At 31.1% G+C, this 27,131-nt stretch overlaps 1 protein-coding gene across 1 annotated transcript in view; it reads right to left on the bottom strand.

Moving 5' to 3' along the window:
• Window positions 1–27,131, bottom strand: part of LOC115877436 (neurotrimin-like) — a 211,076-nt gene that overhangs the window by 80,635 nt on the left and 103,310 nt on the right. The window contains exon 3 of the mRNA XM_030893590.1: window positions 10,777–10,984. Within this exon, the coding sequence (XP_030749450.1) occupies window positions 10,777–10,984 (208 nt within the window). The remainder of the gene's footprint in view (window positions 1–10,776; window positions 10,985–27,131) is intronic.

Genomic DNA, 27,131 nt, shown 5'->3' with positions numbered 1-27,131 from the left:
TTTCTCAAAAACGGTTAATGTTATGATGCGTCCAGACCTGAGGAGTCGATTGCGAGACGAGCGCGAGACAGGAGCTAGACAAGAGCGAGGCAAGAGCAAGACGAGTGCGAGACGAGAGCAAGACATTTTCTATCCATTTTTTGACGCAAGCCGGCCGCGAGACAAGCGAGTTGGATCATAGTGAAAGGTGACCGGTTTGTGTAAGCATGTCCGATCAAAAACCTGCAGCAAATAATAACGCATAAGTAATAAATTTTTGTATCTTTAACATCATATTTGGTTTGTCGTATTTTATTCATTACCCTTCTTAAATAAATAATTTGTAAATTCTATTAAAAAAAAATATAAAACACATACGAAAAAATATATAATAATATAATAATATCCATTTCAAAAATTTGAGATTATTTAATTTTAAAGAGTCGAAATTCATAAATATATGTTGAACACACTGTAGCATGTAACTCAAGTGTCTTTACCTATATCTTTTTCTTCGTCCCTATAAAACTATCCTTAACAAATTTTAGAACTCCAATTTCAGAAACAATGGCATGACTGACAATTTTTTACGACACTGAAATCTAATATTTTTTATTTAATCAAATTAAAATATAAAAACTAAAATTTTAAGAGTATACCGTTTTAGGTACATATATAACATTATACCTGGCATTATACATAAAAAAGTTATAAAATGTTACGCAGAATCTAAAAATAAAATAAAAAGTAGATATGTTATATCCGACACATGATATATCCGTAACACTATTTTGAACCAACCTGTATACTCTATAATAATTTTAAAATGTGTATCTTAACTTTCTCTACAGTTTTTCTATTTTTTTAATAATTCTTAAACACTTTTTAATAATTCTCTTTTATATTCTTCCCAAGGTTGTATTCATCGATTGTGAAATATCTACCCACGCATCGTGTTTATTGTTTTTTTTAATATTCTTTATCTTTTGGATTTTTTATATTGGTTTTGCTTTATATAAATCGATGAATTTCAGCTGATCTTTTTCCGTCCAAGTCTCCATTTCAATATGCACTAATATCATAGCTAATATCTCGCAGTCGAGCGAGCCTACCAAAAAGACGTCCAGACTTGGCCGCGAGCTTTCTTTGATCGGCCGTCGAAAAACCGACAGGGGACGGATAGCAACGGGGCTCCGTGGGTTGTCTCGCGAGACGGTCGCGAGGCTCTTGCGCGACCCCCCCACCCTTTGAAAAACACCGCAAATTTGGAATGTCTCGCGCTCGTCTCGCACTCGTCTCTTCAGGTCTGGACGCACCATTAGATATAAATTGTAACTTTACAGAGAATTTAAGTATGTAATAAAAATAGAGGCACTTATTTAAAATAAGAAAGTTGCTGTCAACTTCCGGTATTTACCGGAAGTGCTGTCATATTGAAAATATTTTTAATCGATAGATCTCATTGTGAAACAATGATGTGCAAAAAATTCCCGATCTAGCTATTGTAGTTCTCCAGAAACTTTTAATACGCGTTCAGCCTGGGACAACCTGTATAAAATCATGGAGCTTAAAAACAAAGCTCTCTTAACTATTTTACGTAACGTAATTTAGAAAATGTGTATAAAATAAGTTTGTATAACCGACGAGCGAATTCTGCAATTCTTAAATTTCCTTAAAAGCCAGTTTAATATTACTTCCCATCCTAGATAATTGAAAAACTCGATGCATTCCGCCTGCATTTCATCAATTTTAACTCTAATCCGTTTTGCCATAAGTTAATATTTAAAGTGCATAAAAATGCTAAAACGGTTTTTACAGCTCGGTCAAATTTACATACTTATTTCCCTTATTTTTAACGCTACTGCGCAAAAGAAAACAAATTCCGAAATTTGTTGGCTAGAAATTAAAATATTTCTTTTGCAAATTAAAATTTTCGATAGATTAATTTTTTTCTTTCTCTTTTCATTTTGAATATATTTTTTTCATTTTTGTATCGCCTAGGTCATTCTTATTGAGTCGGAGTGAAAAAAATGCGACGGTGTGATGTTGCAGCGTTGCCACATTTATCGAAGACACAGGTGCACGGTCCAAAAACAGCTTATTTCTAAAAGTTTTTTTTTCGGAAAAATAACCAGATAAAATCATTAGATATGTTTCTGGGCATCTGAAATCGAGTTATAAAAATATCGTTATGATTTTTCATTTTTTTTGTTATAGTTACAAACCGTCAATAACCGCGGTAATTTGGAAACTCAACTTTTTAACACCTAATACGTGATAATTCAAGAATCACTTTAGATATTGGAACTTTCCTTTTTTTATTTTGAAGTTCGGATTTGACACAAGATGTTTAAATAAAAAACAGTTTATGGGATTATTTTTTTTTATTAAAAAAATTTAAAAAATGCGTCAATGAACTTTTAGTGCTTGGCAATTTTCAGCAATCGTGTAACTTTTTTGTTTGTACAGATTTTCACATACTGTCTGCGAAGAAAATATACCGGAACCATTAAGAGATTTAAAAAACCACACAATCAAATATTTCTCATGGATTTCAAGATACATTTTTGAATTCAGAGTTCTAATAGCGCTAAGCACTGTCTAGGATCAACTCAATTTCACTTATTTTTACTAAAAGAGGTAAGATTCAAGGCATTTTAGAGTCGTTGTTTAATTTCTAACTTGCATTTAACGATTTACAAGCTTTAAGGAAAATTACAAGAATTTGTTAATAAATAAACAGAGTATAATACAGGGTGGTTCGAACTGTATTCCGGAAACTTCGGCAGCATATTCTGCACATAAAAATAAGTAAAAAAGTTCGTATAAATATATGTCCCAAAATGGCGTAGTTTCGGAGATACAGAGTGTAGAAGTTTCATTTTTATTTTGATTTTTACCAAATAATTCAAGAAGTAACGTTAATATTTGGATGAAAATTGGCATCTGAGAGTTCTTTGCCATAAGAAATTTGATTTGATGTCATTATGACTCCTACTTGTAGAGGGCGCCACCCAAAATATTTTCTAACTGATTTGAAGAGTAATAGATTTTCGTCCGCATCTGTATAAAACTACTGAGTAAAAAAATATACATTTACAACGTTTTTTACGTAAAAATGCTCTCTTAGTAAAAATCACTACGAGTAATGATTCTCGAGATATTTAGACTCGAAATTATGAATACCTATCATCATTGACATAAAATAAACATGTTGAGTAAATAGTTATTAGACTGAAATCATAAATTAGAAATGTTTATATGCCAAAAACTCAACAAAAACTATTTTATTGTGCTTAATTTAAAAAAATAAAAATTTCCCAAATTTATTATTTTAGTCAAATTACTATCTACTCAACGTGTTGATTTTTTTTGTCAATAATGACATGCATTGACTATTTCCATTCTAAATATCTTAAGGACGGTTGCTCGTAGCGATTTATATTTTTACACTCAGTAGTTTTATACAGGTACGGACGAAAAGTTATTAGTCTTCAAAACAGTCAAAATACAAGTAGGTGGCGCCCCCTACAAATAGGAATTGTATTGAGATCAAAATAAAATTTCTCATGCCAAAAAACATCCATACACCAATTTTGATCAGAATATTGACGTTATTTCATAAATTATTTGGAAAAAATCGAAATAGAAATGAAACTTCTACACCCTGTATCTCCCAAACTAGGCATTTTAGAACATACATTTATACTAATTTATTTTTTTCTGCAGAATATGCTGCCGAAGTTTCCAGAATACAGTTCGGACCACCCTGTATAATGAAACGTAACACGTTTCTACCCTTTTCTCTTAGTTCAGTACATTATAAATGCCATTGTACTCTTCTTACATACGGAAATTTCGACCAAAACTCAAACTTTGCCGACCCTAGAATATTACCAACAAAGCATTTTTCTGTTCACAATTTTTTAAAAATATTTATTTAACATAAATTTAATAATAACTCTAGTTTGTATATCTTGCGTACCCTTAATTTATACAGTAATATTTGTATTTTTACATTATCTGCCTAGGTATGAAACACCTTTATTTATTTTAAAAATAATTTTAAAACACAAAATTACAGGTAACTGTCATCTAAAGAACTCTATATATGTATATCTCGCTTCCTATTTTATGTAGATATATTTTATAAAGTTGATAAATTGCATTGAGCAAGTTTAGGTTATAGCGTTATACACCTCAACGTAAACCAATGTTCTCAGCGCTCTATTTGTCATAGATTTGATTTATGCCTCTTACCAAGTTAGACTATTAATTATCCATGGTTTCCGCTATCTAAAACAACGGTTCAAGTTTATTTTACAACTAACCATACACCTCCAATTTCGGATAAACAAGGATAAACACTATAGAGGTTTGTATTCATAAAATAATATACTTAGTAATAGTATCCTAAGTATCCTAAGTAGCGATGTCATTTTATCATAGATTATATATTGTATAGATTATTTAATATTAACGACAATTAAAAAACAAACTAATAAACTAGAAGAGATACAAAGATGATTAAATGAGACAAAATTTACACTTTGCCGAAACTTTATGTTTCAAATCTAAAAAATGCGATTTCTTCCTAAATTTTCCTAATTTTTTTTTAATTTTAATAGATTCTTTTCCTATTCTAATGTGTACAGGGTGGCGCCACAGTGTATAGGGTGTCCCCAAAAAAGTTACATATCAAAGTTGTGTTTTTTGTAATAGAACACCCTATATTAATTGATTTTCGGATTCTAGAAAAAAAATAAAGGTGAGTTTTATTAAAGAAGCATGTGCCCAAAACGTAAGGATTTTGACATATTCCACATTTTGTGAAAATGAAGAGTAAATTTTAAGTTTCAATAACAGCTAGCTAAATTTTAATTTATCCCGCATAGTATGATATTTAATTACAATAACGATTGTATGTTAAACAAAATTAAAATTTGACCCGAAAAGTTATACAGGGTGAGAAAAAATTAATATGGAACATTGGTCACTTTCAAAAGCAAGTTACTCCTTTATTTTAAATGGAACACCCAGTATATTATATCCAGTGTTCAATAGGGAATTCTTATATCTTCAAAATATTATTAAGGTTGCCTCCCTTCAGACATAGGTTTTCCTAGATATTTTATTTTTTATGATTTTGCGTTCAGTAGATTTTTGTTATTTGGAATAATCTAGGTGGCTGTGATATACCTTTTGTTTGGTTTGGAATTAAAGGATGGAGAGTAAAATACCCAATAGAAATAAAAAAATATACATTTAAAACATAATTTATTTATTACAGAATTAAAACTAGATATAAACGCATAATTATGTGACAAAAATTAGGTAGATGAAATCAAACGCTCAAAATACTTCCTTTCCTGTACAGTGCATAAAATGATTCTTTTTTCAAAAGATCTTTTCATTTTAAAAGGCATATGTGTAATTCTAACTCGAAAAGCAGCTACAATCATTCTCTCATGTTGTCGACAATAATTGATCGAGTTTTATAAACACTTTTTTAACATATCCCCACAAAGAAACAAACTAGATAAAATCAGAACCATTTAAGTATTCTTTTAACTGGTGAATGCACACTGCATTCACCAATTAATAAGGATCATATCAATTCTCTCTGAAGTAATATAAGTTTCCATTTTTGGCAAATTTCTGAGATTTTTTTGTTTTAATTGACACAAAATGCAAAATGTTAACTAGCTTTTAAAGTTGGACTAAGTAGGCAGCTATGTTGAAGTAACGTTAGACACATTACAGGCCACCTAGATTTTATCAAATTATAAAGATCTACTGACACTAAATCATAAAAATGAAAATATCTAGGAAACTAGATTGTTTGAGGGGTAGGCAACCCTAATAATATTTCGAAGAGACATGAATTCCCCATTGAATCTCGGAATAATATACTGGATGTTCCATTTAAAATAAAAAAGTAACTTTTTTTTAAATTAGACCAATGTTTAATATTAATTTTGTCTCAAACTGTATAATTTTTTAGGCAAAGTTTTAATTTCATTTGAGGTGAAATAGTCATTTTAACTACATATTATGCTATACCGGGTAAATTCCAATTTAGGTAGGTTTTATTGAAATTTACAATTCGTTCTTCATTTTTTAGAAAATCTTACATTTTAGTCATATACTTCGCCTTTCTTTTCTCTTTACCTTCTCTTTCTCATAAAATTCACCTTCATTTTCTCTTTGAATACAAAAATCAATTAATGTATAGGGTGTTCCATTATAAAAAACAAAACTTTGATATGTAACTTCTTTGGGGGACACCCTGTAGAATTCTCTATATTTTTAAAAAGTGCTCCGAATTGACCTACATATGCTCACAAAATTTCATTTCAATACAAACTGTCGTTCTCCTTGGAGCTTCCACGGCGTATGAGAGGCGTCACCCTGTATATTTCTTATAGTTTTTCTATTTATAGTGTACAAATTAGTTTATAGGCATTTGGAATACTTAATATTTTAGTGCTTGAAGAAGCGATAATAAAGTCGCAAAACGTCGCAAAAAACATAATCGTTTTCCTTTGAGCCTTTCCAAATCCCCACAATATTTTTTTTTCTACATACTAATTACCGGGAACAAACAATGATCTAATTTAGAACGTGATAACAATGGTTCCATTAGCTAAGCTTTTAATTGACTCAGGTTTATTTTTTGCGCGCTGTGTAAACGGTTTAGGCCCCGTCCGCACGCACGGCGCTTAATTGGTTAGTTGGCTTTGGGGACGGTTGCCAAAAGCTTTAACTTTATAGATTAACGCTCTGAAAGTTACAGGAATCAGTTGAAGCCGAGAGCAACCGTGGGATTTATTGTGCTTTTAGTCGAAAATGTTTGTGTAGAACTGTTTATAAACTTATTTCATTTAAAAAATGTTTTGTTATAAAAAGAGACAGTACTCCCAAGTAGCATTTTGAACACATTTTAGGTAATATTTCTAATAATCGTGTCTCTTTTTCTTGACACAAAATGGAAACGGTCTGCCATAAATAGGAAACATTTTTGAAACCTATACAGGTTGGTGCGAACTGTATTCCCGAAACTTCGGCAGCATATTCTGGAGATAAAAATTAGTAAAAAAGTTCGTTTAAATATATGTCCTAAAATGCTTACATTCGGAGATACAGGGTGTAGAAGTTTCATTTTTATTTCGATTTTTTCCAAATAATTTCTGAAGTAACGAAAATATTTGTATGAAAATTGGTGTTTGGTTTGGTTTGGTTGTTTATTTAGGCTATCTGTGTAGAACTGCTTTTAGACACTACTCCAATATCCTCTAAAACAGCATTTGTGATTATAGCGACAGCGTGATCTGAAACTCCAGTTTTGTCACAGGCAAGTGCCACGGATGGTAGTTTATCATGCAGGTGGACAAGTTCGAAATATATTGAGGAAACGGAAAACAATAATTTAAGTGATTTAGTTTGGATAACATTATTGGGTTATATTTTATAGTCATATTAAGCAGTGTGTTAAAGGTAAAAGATAAATAATTACCAAATATGTTGAGGGGCAAAAAAAATTATTTTTCAAAATATCTCAGCATTTAATGCCCGTGAGGAACCAAACCAAACTAAAAATTTTTTTTCGTTCCACCCTAGTATATACTCTCGAAGGAAATATATATGAAGGAATATCTGTTGTCAGAGGAGAATGGGAAATACTGTCCCCCCCCCTGAGAAAATCCATGGAAATTTTCCTGTTGTTTATTACACATCATAATGGGTATATTAACACATCTTAATATATGGAAATTGAAATTTCTATGTCCCAAAATCAAAACTCTCTTGGTTTCTAAATTAATACCCTGAGAAGTTCACGTAGTAAGTAAAATAAAATAAACTCTAGGACACTTTAAACAGCTAATGGCGTATACAATTGACTCCAACCAATTATGAAGCATACGCCTGTCTTTCATGACTCGTCTGCGCAGTTTTGCCTTGAGAAAAAACTCTATGTGTGAGGCAACCTTTAATTATATCCTAGTTATATAAAATTCAAGCCGCCCGAATTCTCAGCTCTAAAATTTAATGAGTTCCTCCCACTACTTCTTCCACAGTGTATTCCTTTTGATGGTTTCGCTGGAAAGTACCTTCCACTAAATCCGTCAACCTCTCTAATAATTTCCTCTCCTTTTGCGTATTCGACTTATTTACCAGAACTTAATTAAGGCCGCTGCGGCTTGGATACACACACCCACACAAACACATACACACGTGCACACAGAAACGCCAGAGGCAAACAGAATTATTAAAGATCGTCTGAAATGTAGCCAAATGCATTCAGTGTTTTCTAAACCGCGCCAGTAAACCACAAAGATTTATATTACTAGACTTGGCTTTCGCTTGGGTTTCGGTTTTATTGGAAACTTTGGGTTAACAAACTCTTAAACCAAATACTAATGTTTGGAATAATGTTTGGATAATATCATATTTCTAAAAAAATATCTACCGTAAACCGGGGTAACTTTAGTACGATTTTTAGGGTTTTTTCGTTGATATAGTCCTTGTTACACAGGGTGTTTTAAAAAACATGTGCCATCTCTCGTGGGGAGATCCCTCACGTAAAAATAAAATTTATTTTTCATATCAACATAGGTCTGATTCTGCTTTGTTTCCTAGCTACAGGGTGTAAAAGTCTTAAAAATCTTTCAATTTATTATCATTTCCTTCCAAGTACTTTTAATGATGCTACATATTTTAGAGCCAAAAAAATGCCGATAAATTCATCAGGGACGTGCATATTGGTTATCACTGGAATAATTTTCAAAAAAAACATGGGCACCACTGACTTTCTTCTTTTGATATAAAAATTGTATAGGCCGTCTAATGCTAATTCAAAGTTGTTGATATTTTGTTAAATTCGGCCTCCTTGATGAGATAAACGCAATTTTACTAATCACAATTAATAAAATTAAAATCAAAATAAAATTAATATATTATATATTTTACCTAATTTATTATTAAATATTATTATTATTAGTTATTATTACTATCATTTCAACCTATAGCAATGTTAAACAAAAAAATAATGGTATTTAAGATAATTAGAAAAAAAAATAATTTAAAATTTTTTTAACATCCTGCAACTAGAAAACTATGCATTTTCATACTAATGTTTGTAGGAACTTTTTTCATATTTTTTGGTAAGGAATAATGGTCACTTATCTAAAACTTTCGCATGTTAATAATATTAACATTTTTAAGGTTGCTATTAGACTTGGATCAAGGCAAGTTAATAAAATTGCGTTTATCTCATCAAGGAGGCCGAAATCGTCAAAATATGAAGAAATAACTTTTAATCGACATTAAACAGTTTACACTATTTCGCTAACAGGAGAAAAACAGTCAGTGGCGTACATGCATTTTTTAGAAAAATATTCCAGTGATAACCCATATGCACGTGCCTGTATCGACACTTTTTTAGATTTAAAATATGTCGCATTTATAGTAACTTTTACCGTCAATATTTTATTTATAATAAATTGAAAATCATAATAAATCGAAAAAATATTAAAATTTTAACACCCTATAGCTATGAAACAAAGCAGAATCGGACCTATGTTGATATGAAAAATAAATATTATTTTTACATGAGGAATATCCCCACGAGAGATGACACACGTTTTTTGAAACTCCCTGTATAATATGGCAATATCTATATTATTTAGATTTAGATTTTCTACCAAAATATTTATATGTATAACAAACAAAATTATATAATGGAAAATAAATTTCTTGCAGTTTTTAGGTATATAATAAAATTATATAAGAGTTTCTTGCCTTGAACTGCTAATATAGAAATTAATTCCACGCTGTGTTCGACATAATGTGGATCAACCTGCTCTCACTACTCGTTTCGGGGCCCTACCCCATCATCAGGTGAGCTAGGGTCGTTTCCACAATATGTCGAGCACAGCGCAGAGTATATAAAAACAACTTGTCGTAAAGTAGCGGTAAAATATTAAGTCCCGCATCGCGAGATAGCAGCCTGCGTGCAATGGTAGTACTTTCGTACCATTCAAGAAATTTATTTTCCATTATATAATTTGGGCTAGCCGAAAAAAGCCTTTATTTACTATCGACAGTTTTGCCTCGGTGGTACGAAAGTACTACCATTGCACGCGGGCTGCTATCTCGCGATGCGGGACTTAATATCTTACCGCTACTTTACGACAAGTCGTGTTTATATACTCTGCGCTGTGCTCGACATATTGTGGAAACGACCCAAGCTCACCTGATGATGGGGTAGGGCCCCGAAACCGGTAGTGAGAGCAGGTTGATCCACATTATGTCGAACACAGCGTGGAATTAATTTCTATATTAGCAGTTCAAGCCAAGAAAGTCTAATATAATTTTATAAACAAAATTTAGAACTAAGAAATAAATAACAAACTATTTGAATATAAAGTACAAAATAAAAATTACTTTATTATATTTAAATATTACCATTATTTACTTGATACAAATTTCAAGGGAACAAAATGTATACATTATATAGATATTAGCATATTTATGCGTATGTTTTTATTAATTATTTAATATTTTCTCTATATTATCATTTACATATAAAATGACAGCGATCTTCATTGTCAATCATATTGTATACATATGCCTATATTTCCTATTGTATTCAAAAGTATTCAAAAAATATTTGACTTCATTCACAAAAAAAAAGAAATGCGTATCGTGTATTTTAAGATTATGAAGATCTTGATAAAGTTATTTTTTTGTGATTATATTATTAAAAAGATATCTTATTCGAATATACCAACTCACCCACTACATTTAAGTATCCCACTTGACTCTTCATAGGATCTGTGTTGATCTGACACATGTACCACCCTTTATCTGATTCCTGAACTTCCCTGATGTGCAAGTACCACGTTTTTAACTCTATGTGAGTCACTCCTATACGATGATTCTTTGTGATAACGTGATTATGTATCGTAAGAATGGTTTGAGTGTCTACTCGAAGCCATGCCACCTGAAATACAAAGAACTATTTACAGAATAATGTTAAAAATACTATGTGTAAGATATTTTCGTCTATGTATCTACTAAGTGTATTTATCTGATTCTTTATGGTAAATTTCAAATAAATATAATTAATATTTGGAAAACAGTCGCCTTTTAGATAATACGTTAAAAAATTTGTGAATTGTTGTGTTTATATTTTTGCAAATTATTATAAAATAACAACAGTTCTGCAAATATAATTATTGTTGATTTAATACTAGAAGCCATGTTTTTGAAACATAAGAAATAGTATATTTTGAATTAATACACTAACATAAAGCAAATGTTAGTCATTTTCACAACTACAGAAAATTGATAGGGTAAGTTTGTAACAGTAAATCAAATTTATGGTTGACAACAAAGGGCGAAGTACAACTGCTAAAGGTTGGGTGTTGGTAGTAGATATAAACTGGGAAACTTCATGGATTAATAGCTTCAACTAGACAAATAACAGCAATAAAACGTAACAAAACTGAAAAATAAAAGTCTAAAGGTAAAATAATACTCGCCCTGTTAAGAAATTATTTTTTAGATTTCCTGCTCTTTAGCAATCGATCAAGGATATTAAAAATCTTGTGTGTTAAACAAACACATGGAGAAGTTTTTTCTAGGAAAATAAAACAATATTTTTTTCTCATATGGTGATCATAGAAATTGGTCTTTATTAAAATTAAAATAGATAATATTACAACACAATTTTTATGTTACCAACAGCGCAAAGGATATAAATTAAACCTTCCGGAGTCTTCATGGATATGAAAATTTCGGAATTTCCAGGTACTGTTAAGTAGATTAATAGATTAGAATAAGTTACGCCTATTGAATTTGTTATTATTTAGACGATCCATAAAGTATGTTTATAATATAACTAATAGTTATATATAACTAATAGAATGTCACTAAATAAAAGTATAAGTTACATAAAGTTATATATAACTAATAGAATGGCACCAAATAAAGACAAATGCTTCTACACCACTCTCACGCAATGACACATACCGATAAATTTCAACTATTGTGTAGATGACACCATTTTGTGTAGAAAGGACGAATTCAAGGAACTTGGAGTCGTTATGCAGTCAAATTTTAAGTTTAATGCCCATTACAATCACATGATAAGTAAAGCTTATAGCGTACTAGGATTTGTGATAAGAAATTCAAAGAATTTTGTCAATATATCGAGCATAGTAAAGTTGTGTAATGCGTTAGTGAGGCCACATCTCGAGTATGCTTCTGTAGCGTGGTTCCCGGAAGCTTATGTAATAATAACCAAATAGAAAAAGTTCAAAAGAGATTCCTAAAATATCTCTATGTCAGAAAAAACCATCGATATCCATATTTGATCTCGTACAGAAGCATGCTCAATACTTTTGGATTTGTGTCATTAGAAAGTAAAAGAATAAGACAGGCAATCTTATTTATTTTGTGTATAACTAACAACCTTAAATATAAAGATTCATTCTTAATTAATTATATGTATCAGCATATGTGTTCCTGAAGTGTGACTGAGAGTGAATAATATTAAACCCTTTTTTACTGAGTGTGGAGATTGTTCACCATTTAGAATTATGTTGGACCAGTGCAATAGTTTTCTAGGTAAATGTGATAATCTAGTGGATCACTTTCCTTATAGACATCTAGGTATTATAAAATCGGCCTTAACCACCCTATTTGAGGAGTCATTTTAATTTTTAGTAACGTCCTTATCTCCTCTTTATGTTTTTTTGTTTATTAACTAGTTGTCTTTTAAATCTGTTTATGTCTGTTTATTTTCTTTCTTTTGTTAATTTTAAGTTTAAGTGTGTTCCACTCTAATTACAATTGTTCATATTCTGTTTGTTAGGGGTATAAATAAATAAATAAATAAATAAATAATTTTAATATTATTTTTTATGAATAGTTTTTGTCATGACATTAGGAACTTTGAATAGATCTATAGAGATAAAACAAAATCAAAATTTAATTTAATTCACTATTTATCTTCCTCTAGGAGATGCGATACTTTGTCGTCGGTGATGAAGATCCTAGTCTAGGTCTAAGGAGCATGTTTAAAATGCATAATAACATGCAATTTTTTTTTTAATTAATCATAAATTTTTCTTCGAAAAAATGATGATAAATCAGTTTTTGTTGAACTTTTGACACAAAATAATTTCAAATTTATGATTTCAGTCTGATAACTATTTAGTCAACATGTTTAATTTATGTCCATGATCTAATTTCATAATTTCGATTCCAAATATATCGAAAATCATTACTCGTAGCGATTTTTACCAAGAGATCTTTTTTACGTAAAAGACGTGGTAAATGTATATTTTTTGGCTTAGTAGTTCTATATACAGGTTCGGACCAAAAGTTATTACTGATCAAACCAGTTAAAAAATATGTAGGTGGCGCCTGAAGACCAGAACATTTTTTTTTTGATAAAAAATGTTCTGGTTTATTTTTAATCACTTTTTTTATCCATTTCCACCACCCTTTGTGCATACAGTAACTCGCTTTTATCCCCTCTGTAATCGGGTCTATTTTTCATTCTGACCGATTTCGATGTATCAAAGAAACAGGTCGCGAACGAGTGGTGTTCCAGCGGCACATGCAAATATAAATCGCCACAGGAACCGATGCCCAGGTAACTGCCCTTGCCCAGGCAAAACCGAGGGTAAAACTACCCGTTACATTATTCGATAAACATAACTCATTGGGGCAGTGAGATAGACGTGAAACCGTGCCGTACATTATTAGATATTTATTGAATGTGAGAAGGGTTTCGCTTTGAATACTGAGTGAGCAGGAAAACTCAAATCAGTAAATTTAAGGGTTCGATTTAACCCTTAACCGCTAAGATGTGGTCTAAGAAAGAGCGGTAACTATACTGTCGCGACATAGCTTTGAGGTTTTTGGTTAGGGTCGGTTAAGTTTCAATGGTGCGATACTGTAAGCTCGTATTAGGACATTTCTTACTAGTGACTCACTAGGCTTATGATATTTCTAGGATGTGTAAAATAATTTATCTACGTCAATGAGTTAAACAGCTCTTAACTCACTTTGAGTTAAGAGCTTCGTGCTACGCACTCGTTGTGCAACTTTCACACGTGTGTCTTAATGATGCTGTTCTTAATGAGGCTCCCAACCAATCAAAAAAATTCTCTAAATTTTTTCGAAAACTGTCATGACCCGACCGTGGTGTTCAGCCAGACTAGGCAGTATTAAAAATAAAATATCTTATTTATTTTTAAGAACATTGGTAAACCATTTTTACTGAAATTTGGTACTCTTACACACATTTCAATGCCACAGCCAATGGCGAATGGCGAAATGCATGTTATCAATGATATCGAAATTGACACTAAAGCCGATAAACCTGACTAAATGAAATTTTGGCAACAATGTTTAAATTTGCTGTATAATTTCATATACATCATTGAGATACTGAGCATCTCTTCATTTTACTTTATAGAGCAAATCAATGATTGTGACAGATACTTCGTTGATATGTTGCAACAGCTATTTTATTTAGATTAATGCTTGAAAAATTAGTTCATTCAAAGGTTTAAAGCCATATTGGTCACATTGCACCGCGATCAGCAACGTTGTCGTCTAATATTTGGCAATTATGATAATGTCAGTCGTTATTTTGTATAATATAGTGCTGTTGTTGAATCTTTGCGACTAATTCTCGTTTTTGCCGATTTTCATAGTATTTTTTTTAAATTGTAGGTATTTTTAAGCATAAACAGTTCTTTTAGGAATTAAATTTTCGAGTTTTTGTGTTGTATTTCTTGAAATTGTGTGTTGAAAACATGCCGAAGCATTTAAACAGTTGAAGCAAGGGCTTACAGCTTTCCTGATAAATTATTTTGAACGAGAACGTGACAATAAAAGTGCTTTATTATCCTTCACTGCAGTCAGAGAAGTAAGTTTGATTGGTAAGCACATTATACCATTTTCAAAGTTATTTCTACTTATTTTAATTTGTAGTCAATATGTCTCTTGTAGAGGGCGCCACCTACGGACGTATAACTTTTCGTCCGTACCTGTATTAAATTACTGAGTGAAAAAATATACATTCGCGCCATCTTTTACGTAAAAAAGGTCTCTTATTAAACTGCAATAATAAATCTGGACTTTTTTGGCACAAAGGTTTAACAGAAACTGCTAATAATAATACAATATCTAATAGTATCTGTTAATACTGTTAAAAATTACAGCAATTAACAGGAACAAGATTATATATTGTCATTTTAAATTAAAATTTTGATATCAATTTAACTACAATCTTTTCTCTCAGTGTAGCTTATCAAATTTCCGGTTTCATTCCGTATCGTTAGACGAAATCACGCCATTTCATTAGCCACTTCTCTCTTCATTACTTAGCGGCAACGTAAGCGGTAGATAATATAGAAACTATACCGGAAAATATCAAATATAGCTCGCTATCTAGCGCGCAGCACCCCAATGGAAATTGTTATTGTCCCGGAATAGGATTAGATAACCCGTGGCTGCATCGGATAGTTAGTTCCTTTGGCAAAAGAACGGACGTTGAGGTCGCTTTACAATATGGAATGATGATAATATCCTTTACGGTTTGTGTCTTTGTGCATTCGATTTATATGAAATTTACTTTCATTTTATTTATTTTTACACACATATATTCCTGATACAAAACACGCTAAACGCACAACCAAGAAAACAAGCGGGCTTTAGAAGCGGCCACAGCACGGTTGATCACATACACACACTAAGAGAAACTATCAGCTGAACAAAAGAACATACACTTTAAGAATGTTTTCGATATCTTAAAGCAATAATAGAAGTCCATAATAAAGCAAATCAAGATATTGAGAGGCCTTATATAGAAACTCTCGCTAATATATACAATGCCACATCAAGAGTAATGATATATAAAACAACCGCATTGTTGCCAACTGCCAAAGGAGTACCACAAGAAGACGCGATATCCCCAAAAGCTGTTTACAGAAACACTAGAATAAAGCTTGCGTCAACTGGACTGGACCAACATAGGATTACAAATAGATAGAGAATATATTAATCATCTAATATTTGCTGATGATATAATCCTAATTGCCAATAGCCCCGAAGAACTACAAGAACAAATTAACGAACTAAATACAACCAGCAATAAAGTAGGTTTCAAAATGAATTTAGCAAAAATTAAAGTAATGTACAGGGTACAGGTACAAACAGAGAAAACCAATTTTCCTGACTAGATAGAGCAAAACCGATATAGATGTCATGGGCTTGATTTCTGAGACACGTTTAGTGTCGTAAACCGCCTGTTGATATTTTTACTGCCAACTGAGATACGGGGTATTTTTGAATTTTTTACCATTTTGAAAATTGCTCATAACTTTGTTATTTTGCGGAATAATAAAATTCTATAAAAACGTTCTTAAGGCACTTTTTTAAGCACAATCTAGTGGCGTAGTCAGTTTTTTTTCTATGCTTGCTCTTTTTGTCACAAATAATGAAAAATATAATTTTTTAAATGATACTGTAACGATAACTTTTCGATATAACGATATTAATTTTTTTTATTATTCCTAAGAACGAGATAAATATTAGGTTTTTATCTTTATATCGAATCGGGCCTTGATTTTGTGTTGACTTATGCTCCTAATTATTTTTTATCACAATTTAGTATTCGATATTATTATTTATCTACATAATTAAAGACTTTTGGAAAGATAAATTAACATTCTATATCAGTATTAGTAATTACAATTGAAATCGATACAATAAACAAAGAACAAGACTAAAAAAACGTATTTTTTGTGTGGCAAATATAGTTTTCTAAAAAAAATCATCAGAGATGTTCAAACTTAGCACCTCTTTGTTGAATACACAATAAACATCTTTTGCGCACAGTGTTACGATTTATTAGGCCAACTAGTGTAATACGTCCAAAAGCTTGGCTAGTAATCTTCTGCAATTCTTCTCTCGTCCCAATGGTTCTTCCCTTATAGATAAGGTAAAGACAAAAAAGTTGAAAAGAGTTAAATTACAGGAACTAGCAGGCTTAGATATGGGGCCCTTTGTTCCAATCCAATTCTCTCTAAATTCTCCATTTAATAGTGCAGTTGTAACCCTGGCGTTTTTTAATTATAAATGGTGATACTAATATAGAATATAGAACTATGATTTCCATTTAAAAAATTATATTTTTTATTATTTCTGACAAAAAAGCAAGAATAGAAAAAAAAAGTGACTACGCCACTGGATTGTGCTTAAAAAAGTGCATTAAGAACGTTTTTACGGGATTTTATTATTACGCGAAATACAAAAGTTAAAGGGCAATTTCCCAAATGGTAAAAAATTAAAAAATATCCCGTATCTTAGCCAGCAGAGAAAATATCAACAGGCGGTTTACGCCATTAGACGTGTTTCAGAAATCGAGCCCATGACATCTATGTCGGTTTTGCTCTATCTAAAATATCCTATAGTCAGGAAATAGGTTTTCTCTGTTAAAACAGACCAATTTCGACCACACTGTACAGGGTATTCCATTAAGTATAGCTCTCGGCTTTATCTCGGAAAGTATTAGCCGTAGGGCCTGCGGAGAAATATATATATAACTAAAGGGGCTATGAGAAATTGCTACAAATTATTTTATTTATTATTATTTAAGTTTGTCAAACGGCCGCTAGAGGGCGCAACTGCTATGGAAAATAAGAAAATAGAATTTTTACAGAATTTTGCGTAGATAATGGGTACTATAAATAATAGCTTCATAATCTTCACTAATTTTTGGATTTTTTTTATCGGAACTATTTTCCCCTATCTGCTAAAATAAAGTGGTGGGGGAAGGTTAGATCTATCCTTATTTAAATGTTAATAACTCCGGACTGGATGATCGGAATCCAACAACCTAGGGCTCGTTTAAAAAAGCGTTTCTTACTCTATATTATACCATAAAAATAATAATAATAAGTTTTGAACCTAGACGCTAGGGGGCGCTTTATTACAATTTAACAAACATAGAGCGTTTTTTCAAAAAAATTAAATACGATAGTATATGTAATTTTACCTGATAGTAAAGAGTATTAAAAGCTTAAAAAGTCAGCGAAAACCGCGTCTTGATATCTCAATTCAAACCGAAAATATTAGCAAAATTATAGTAAATACCAAAAAGTAAGCCCTTAATTACCTTATTTTTACAGTACGATATCAGTAGCCCTCTTGATTATGCGCATTCTAACAAAAAAAAAATAAGATAGAAACAGTTAGTTTATTTTAAAATCGACGAATACCAGAATACCATAATACCAGATGTATTAATGTCTAATAATTAAGATATTAATAACAGTGAACAAGAAACGATGATTCAGTGAAGTCATGGTAGGCTTTGGAAAAAAGTTGCTTTGACGTAATAGTAATAAATGCCTTTATTATTTGAAGTAGTTGAAGTTGTTGGCATTTTGAAAAAGCAATTAAAAGATATAAAACGCTGCTAAGACTATCAAAATGTTGATCTAATAACAATTTGACGTTTATACTATTACGTCAAAGCAAATTTTTTCCAAAGCCTACGATGACTTCCCTGAATCGTCGTTTCTTGTTCACTGTTATTAATATCTGAATTATTAGACATTAATACATCTGGTATTATCTTATTCTGATATTTCATCGATTCTAAAATAAACTAACTGTTTCTATCTTATTTTTTTGTTAGAATTTGACATAATCAAGAGGGCTACTGATACCGTGTGGAAAAATAAGGAAATTAAGGGCTTATCTTTTGGTATTTATGATAACTCTGCTAATATCTTCGGTTTGAAAGAAGATATCAAAATGCGGTTTTCGCTGACATTTTAAGCTTTTAATACTCTTTACTATCAGGTAAAATTACATATACTATCGCATTTATTTTTTTTTGAAAAAACGCGCTATGTTTGTTAAATTGTAAGGAAGCCCCCCCTAGCGTCTACGTTCTAAACCTTATTATTATTATTTTTATGGTATAATATAGAGTAAGAAACGCTCTTTTAAACGAGCCCTCGTTTGTTGGATTCTGATCATCCAGTCCGGAGTTATTAACATTTAAATAAAGATAGATCTAACCTTACCCCACCACTTTATTTTAGCAGATAGGGGAAAATGGTTCGAATGAATGAAGCTATTATTTATAGTACGCATTATCTCGGCAAAATTCTGTAAAAATTCTATTTTCTTATTTTCCATAGTAGTTTTCCATAGCCGTTTTACAAACTTGAAAATAATTTCCAGCAATTTCTCATAGCCCCTTTAGTTATAAATATTTTTTCCGTAGGCCCTACGGCTAATACTTTCCGAGATACAGCCGAGAGCTATTCTTAGTGGGACACCCGGTAGAACGAACTAGTAGACAGCAAAGAGATTCTAATAAATAATACAACACTGGAAATAGTAGAAGACTATACTAATCACTTAACTAATACGCAGATTAGATTCTCTGCTACCAGAAATCGAGAGAAGAATTAAGTTCGCATGGAGTACTTATGGAAGAAACTTAATCATATTCAAATTTAGAATGCCACTTTATCTAAAGAAGAAAACATTCAACCAATGTGTACTACCAGTCATGACCTATACATGTGAAATCTGGATACTTAAAACGGACATCATAAGGGTACTACAGATCGCACAACGCATCAATGGAACGAAATATGCTGGGAATAGCCAAGAAAGACTAGCCTAAAAAATAGAGTGGATACGACAAAAGATCCAGGTAATAGATGTCATCAACGAAATCAAATCCCTTAAATGGCAATGGGCAGGGCAACTGGCTAGAAGGGCGCACAGCAGCATGGTGCCCACGAGGAATTGAGAAACCTGGAAGACCAAATCTGAGATGGAATCATGATATTAGAAAATTAGCAGGGATAACTTGGGCCCGCATAGTAGGCAATAGACAACACAAAGGGAGTATCTAAATAATATGTCAGGGAGGCTACACCTTAGTTGGAAATAGTTGCATGAGCTGAAAATGAGGATAATGAACCTGAAAAACGATTACCTCCAATTAAATTAAAACTATCGAGATAAATAAAAAACAGACAATTGAGGGAAAATGCACCGTTGATGATAAAGTGGTTTTTAAAATACTTACTTCATTAAACAATGACATAGGGTGTTTTATGAATGTTTTATGAAAAATTCTATGAATTTTTGTTAAAATAACATTTTGTTTTCCCTAAAATAATGCAATTTAAAATAAATCTAAAAAGTCAAATAATTTAGATGGAATTCAATAAACCTAACCAAATCAAAATATACACTATAGAACAAAACACATGAACTTTAAATACAAACAGTGTGTACAGGGTGGGGGTTAAATACAAACAGTGTGTACCGCTTTTAAAGGGAAACACCCTTTTCACGGGCGTTATAGGGGTGAGCCACTTTTGAAACGCACCCGGCATAATGATTGGTGGATGACATACCTACTGTTTTAGCTATACCTATTTATTTAGTTTTATTTGAATTTTCCGATAAAATAATGGTTAAAAATATATAATATATTTGGTACTAAACCGAATTGTGTATAATAATATATCACTTTTCTGCTTATTTATGTTTTCTATTACGCAGCTCTCGAAATTATAAATATATTCGTTCGCTTACCCCATTGTTATTTCTAAATGGCGCGTGTAAAATTTCAATATTCCATTACCAGCCTTTCGACGAGAGCCCGTTATAACCTAGAACGTATCTCTATTTTAATTATTTTCATTGTTTCGACGTGTATACGGTTAATCGGACCAACCGATAACTCGTTCGCGATTTTCCATTAAGCGATTCAGCCAAACTACCTTCCGGCGTCGATCAAAATTATAAATATCTAGCCAGATACGTATGTTGATTGTTGCCGGCTGTTGTTGTTCGTTTTGTTTTTGACGTTTCCAGTGAAACGAACAACCGTTATCAGTTCATTACGGTTAGCGAGCGTGTGCCGGGCTCTTTTTTTCAAAATTGGTTTTGAATCGGGTTTAATTGAAACCGAAACGATTTATGATAGCTCCTTTTTGCATTTACTTTTGACAGATTAATAAATTGAAAAATCTTTAATGATAATTATACCATCCGCCAATATATACAAAGAAGCCAAAGCAAGAGTCATCAAACAACCCCAGAGTTCCCAATTGGCAAAGAAGTACGACAGGGAGACGCAATATCCCCAAAGCTGTATACAGCAATATTTGAAGAAATCTTCGGTCAACTGGACGGGACCAACAAAGGATTAAAAATAGATGGAGAATATCTTAACTCTTAACTAATATTCTCGACGCAGCAGGGTTTTTTTGAAAAGTTTAGGCATGTCGCTACTGAATCAAGAATCTAAAGAACAATACACTATTCGGTTATTTTCTTAAAATAAACCCGAGTAAGCCGTTTTTTATTATCAATATCTTTCCAACAAAAAAAGGAACGGGCAAACAAATATCAAAAGGACTCAGACACGTCGAAATAAAAATACGAAATTTCATAAAGTCGGCAGGACTGGCGGAGCAATGAAACCCCGACTTTTATGTATTTCATTCGATTTGGACGCAGGCAGTAGCGCCTTCATAAGAAACTGGCGCGCCATGTGTCTGAAAACACCGACAAATAGAACAAAATGCGGAATTTTTACGTTTGGCCGGCATCTGTTTCGGTCCCTATGCACTGCGGATACTGTGCCGGCGTGTTTTTTACGGTAGTTTATAATAAAAAAGAGAAAAAGGGTCGGGTACGAACGTGTAATGTCCCGCAATGGAAATTTATTTTCTTTCAACGCCAGTTCGTGTCACGTTTATACAAGCTAGCTTTATAAACAAACACAAAAAAAACAGGTTTTAAACAATACTTTTGTGATGGTGTTTAATGTAACGAGCAATACCGTTTTGCCTCCAATATTATTTATTTATAAGTTTAAAATCATGGGTTTATAATGCGTCGTTCTGAACATCGGAATTAGTGAAATAGTTATAGGCAAAGCCGTTATTATTGAATAACAGTTAAAACTGTTACCGTTATTCATATATAACAGGTTGAAATAACAGGTTCCTGTTATTTTTTTTATTTTATTGTTAAACATATAATTTGTTCTCGATTTTTTTTTTAATTTTTCCAATAAAATCTTCACATTACTTTTTAATTATATAATGTAAAATATATATATATATATATATATATATATATATATATATATATATATATATATATATATATATATATATATATATATATATATATATATATATATATATATATATATATATATATATATATATATATATATATATATATATAATATATATATATATATATATATATATATATATATATATATATATATATATATATATATATATATATATATATATATATTTTATTTTTTTTTCTTGGCTTTAGGTCAGGTAAAAATGCGAAAAACGGTTTTTTATATTATTAATATTTCATGACGTTTCGACCTGGTAGGGTCTTTATCAAATTTTATTACTAAAAAAAAAAAATTATAGTCACATTATGAACGTACTAATTAAAAATAATAGTAATATATATATATATAAAAATTCTATTTTGTTACCTTGAACGTAGATTGTTTACTTATTATAACTTATCATTTTCTTTCTGAAATCTATTTTTATAAGGTGGCATGAGAGAAAAAAAAAAAAATATATAATATAAAAAAAAAAAAATATATATTCTCTTATGCCACCTTATAAAAATAGATTTCAGAAAGAAAATGATAAGTTATAATAAGTAAACAATCTACGTTCAAGGTAACAAAATAGAATTTTTATATATATATATATTACTATTATTTTTAATTAGTACGTTCATAATGTGACTATAATTTTTTTTTTTAGTAATAAAATTTGATAAAGACCCTACCAGGTCGAAACGTCATGAAATATTTAATATAAAAAACTGTTTTTCGCATTTTTACCTGACCTAAAGCCAAGAAAAAAAATTAAATAAAATATATATTGAGAGGTCAAAGATAAAGAATATATATATATATATATATATATATATATATATATATATATATATATATATATATATATATATATATATATATATATATATATATATATATATATATATATATATATATATATATATATATATTTTACATTATATAATTAAAAAGTAATGTGAAGAATTAATATAAAATATAAATTATATATATATATATATATATATAATTTATATACAAATTAAGCCCTCTGTTTTAATTTCTTGAATATACACTTATTATATTATTCAAAATTAAGAAAATTAGTATAGCATTAATTAATAATATTAAAAAAAATTAAGCTTAAACAGCTCCATTTATTTCAGTTTTCAGCTGAAAATTACTGTTTTCCTTTTGTGGATTTCTAAATCACAATTTCTTGATATCGATATTGCTGTTAGGAAAGTAACGCCTCTCATACGCCACGGAAGCTTCAAGAAGAACGCTGGTTTCTATCGAAATAAAATTTTGGCAGCATATGTAGGTTAACTGAAAGCATTTTATAAAAATATATAGAATTATACAGTTGTCCCGTAAAAAAGTGACGCATCAAAGTTGTGTTTTTTCTAATGGAACACCCTATATATTAATTGATTTTCGGTTTCTAGGAAAGAAGAAGCATATACCTAAAATTTACGGATTTTGACATATTTGGCATTTTGTTAAAATGAAGTGCAAATTTTAAATTTCGATAACAGCTACCTAAATTTTAATTGACCATGTATAGCCTGATATTTAATTACAGTAACCATTGTATGTTAAACCAAATTGAAATTTGACCCGAAGGACAGGGTGAGACAAAATTAATATAGAACATTAGTCACTTTTAAAAGCAAGTTACTTCTTTATTTTAAATAGAACACCCAGTTATTATTCCGGTGTTCAATGGAGAATTTATATATCTTCAAAATATTATTAAGGTTGTCTACCCCTCACACAAAGATATTCCTAGATATTTTATTTTATTTTTTGATCTTTATTATTTGAAAAAATCTAGGGTGGCCGTGATATACCTTTTGTTAATTTAACAAAAATTAAAGATTGTAGAGTAACATATTAAAACATATTTTAATTATTACAGAATTAAAACTAGATATAAACCTATAATAATTATGTGACAAAAATTAGCTAGATGAAATCGAATGCTCAAAATGCTTCCTTTTCTGTTAACTGTATAAAACGATTGTTTTTTCAAAAGGATCTTTTCATTTTAAAAGGCATATGTGGAGTTCTACCTCGAAAAGCAGCTACAATAATAATTATAATAAGCAACCTTAATAGTATTTCGAAGAGACATAAATTCTCCATTGTATATCGGAATAATATACTGGGTGTTCCATTTAAAATAAAAGAGTAACATGCTTTTAAAGGTGATCAATGTTCAATATTAATTTTGTCTTACCCTGTATAACTTTTTGGATCGAATTTTAATTTGATTTAAAGTACAATAGTTAATTTAACTACATATTAGGCTATACCGGGTAAATTCCAATTTAGTTAGCTTTTATTGTAATTTAAAATTTGTTCTTTATTTTTAGAAAATGTTAAATATGTCAAAAACCTTACATTTTAGTCATATATTTCTCTTATAAAACCCACCTTTTTCCCCTAGAATCCCAAAATCAATTAATATATAGGGTGTTAAAAATGTTAATAAAAATAACTATTATATTATACAAAATATGAAAAATCGTCGGTTTATTTATGTGTCAATCGTCATCACATTTAGTTCGTTTTATTTTCTTCGTTTATCGTCCTTCTCCTTGAGCGACAAACAATAAAACTACGAACAAAACTTCAAATGGAAGCGTATAACTCGCAAGATTTCAATTACGCCCCTATTTTTCAACTGGAACGGTCCTTTGGAACGATCCCAGCGCCTCTGGTGTGAATTTTTCACTTTACTACCTAATTAAACCGGCACGGAGAAGAAAAAGAAGGCGAGAAGTGTGCAGTATGTCGCCCAGAGAGCTGATAATAAAAGTGTGACACGAGTAGTTTTCATCGTCAAAAGAACTGGAGGAGGCACGGAGAGTAGATTAGTGTCTGAGAAAATTAAATTAACTTGTGGTGTTTGTCGAGGGAGGGACTTTTCAGTTTTGTGGACGTGAGACGTGTTTTATTACGACAGATTCCGTTGTTGAAAGAGCTTCTTTTATTTACTTGACAGCTATATTAAAGCTAGAAGAAATATCGAACTAAAGTTTAAAAATATTGCCACGCCCTTTCTAATTTAAAGTTACTAAGTTACTAACACAAGTTTACTTAATCGGTAATGAGTTGCATAGAGGCCACTAGCTTTTAATTTTAACAGCCGGGTGGTCGGGGTTCAAAGATCTTAATAAAAGGGCGCCACGAGATGGCACTCTATGGCATTAAAGATGTTACTATTAAGTAGACTTCAACACTAACCTCGAACTGTTGAGTGCAACTACCATGAACTTCAAATATTACTGTAATTTGTTAAACTTAAGTGACTCTAACTTAACTATGAGACTAGACTGCAAATAATACTACTAAAAATGATCAAGTAATTTATTAAAATATTAAAAGTTTATAAAGAAATGAATGAAATGTGTTAAGAAATTTAAATCGATAAGAATTACTAAAAATACGAAAATGATCTAAGCTATATTAAACCTAAGACATCATCCCCCTTAGCTAACTTATACTAGATACAGTCAGGATGGTTTATAAATAGCAAATCTAAATCTAAACAGTCTTACTCTAATCGATGTACAATCTTGAAACAACTCGGAAGTTCCTCCGGCTGAGCTACGGTGTATAGCTATGAGGTGGCTACAGCAGGATACAGCAGCTCGGTGTACTGTCACTGGAGCCCACGGATGTCAGCAGACGTACGGATGCCGGCCAGGTGTAGGACTTCAAAAGGTGAACATAAAAACCCTAAATAATATTGGTTGTCTTAGAAAAGAGCAATTATAGAACAAGGACTAGCACAACGTGTAGGAGTTAATAAAGGTAATAAAGAAGGACTAATCAAATCTGAACTTTACCTCAACGAGGGTTTATGATGTCCAACGGGTACTTCTAGACGGGCAACAGGAACGGATGGAATTCTGGACTGTTCTGTACTACGGTCTGGATCGGTCTTCTTGCTCTACAATTACGAACAACCAAATAAGATTTAAGAAGGATAACACTCAACTAATCTTTCTACACCACGTGGGCGTGGAAAAGTCGAAAACCAGACAACAATATGAACAAAAATCAGTTGAGCATTGACTTAGAATAGGCAGAAGAATTATAGCATACCTTGGAACTGTTCGGGAACTTCTTGGGCACGTGAAATCGGGATATCGGTCGGAAAAATTTGGCTATTTAATCCCTTACGGAAATTGGTCGGTGGTCCATGTAAACTCAACAAAATCCAACCACGTTTCTGACCAAATGTGTTTCGGAAGCCTTAATCCTTCTTTACGAAGACCTGCTATTCACCAACAGGGAATGCTTCACTAAACGACAGCCAGTTCTTCACGACGATATTCTCGGTCGGGGAGTCCACAAGAAGTGATGCAGTGATGCATTCCGTAATAATTTTTAGACACTCTGTATAAGGTAGTATAATTTTTATTATTGCAACACAATAACTTATCAATAAATAAACTTCAGTAAATATTTAGTATTAAAAACTTTGATATCCTCGGAGAAATGAAGCCTTAAAATTTGCGAAATTTATACTGCAATTTCGCAAAATTGAAAATATTTCAAAAACGATAAGGTTTAAGTGTAATAAACCTTAATCAAATTTACCTTTATTTTAATCGTAGAAACTAAAAATGCAATAATATACAGAGTGTTCTATTTAAAAAAATACAACTTTGATATTTTTTATTTGTTTGGGACACTCTGTATCTTGTTAAAATATTTTTTAATTGTAGCTCTAATAGTCCTTCAACGAACCCACAACAAAATATAATCGTTTAGCTACAATACTCCGTGTCGTATGTGGTGAACAACCCTGTTTAAATCCAAATTTCTATTAATTCTAAAGCTTCATTCAGAACCTCGAATTAGTGGAACAAATTAATGGTTTCAATTAGCGTAGAAGTTTATTCCTTTAATTTCAAGGTAAGCATTCAGTCAAAATTAG

This window comes from Sitophilus oryzae, unplaced genomic scaffold (assembly GCF_002938485.1).
Source record: "Sitophilus oryzae breed Bouriz unplaced genomic scaffold, Soryzae_2.0 scaffold_1492_pilon_pilon, whole genome shotgun sequence".
Classification (NCBI taxonomy): Eukaryota; Metazoa; Arthropoda; class Insecta; order Coleoptera; family Curculionidae; genus Sitophilus; species Sitophilus oryzae.
This window is presented reverse-complemented; position numbering and strand designations above follow the sequence as displayed.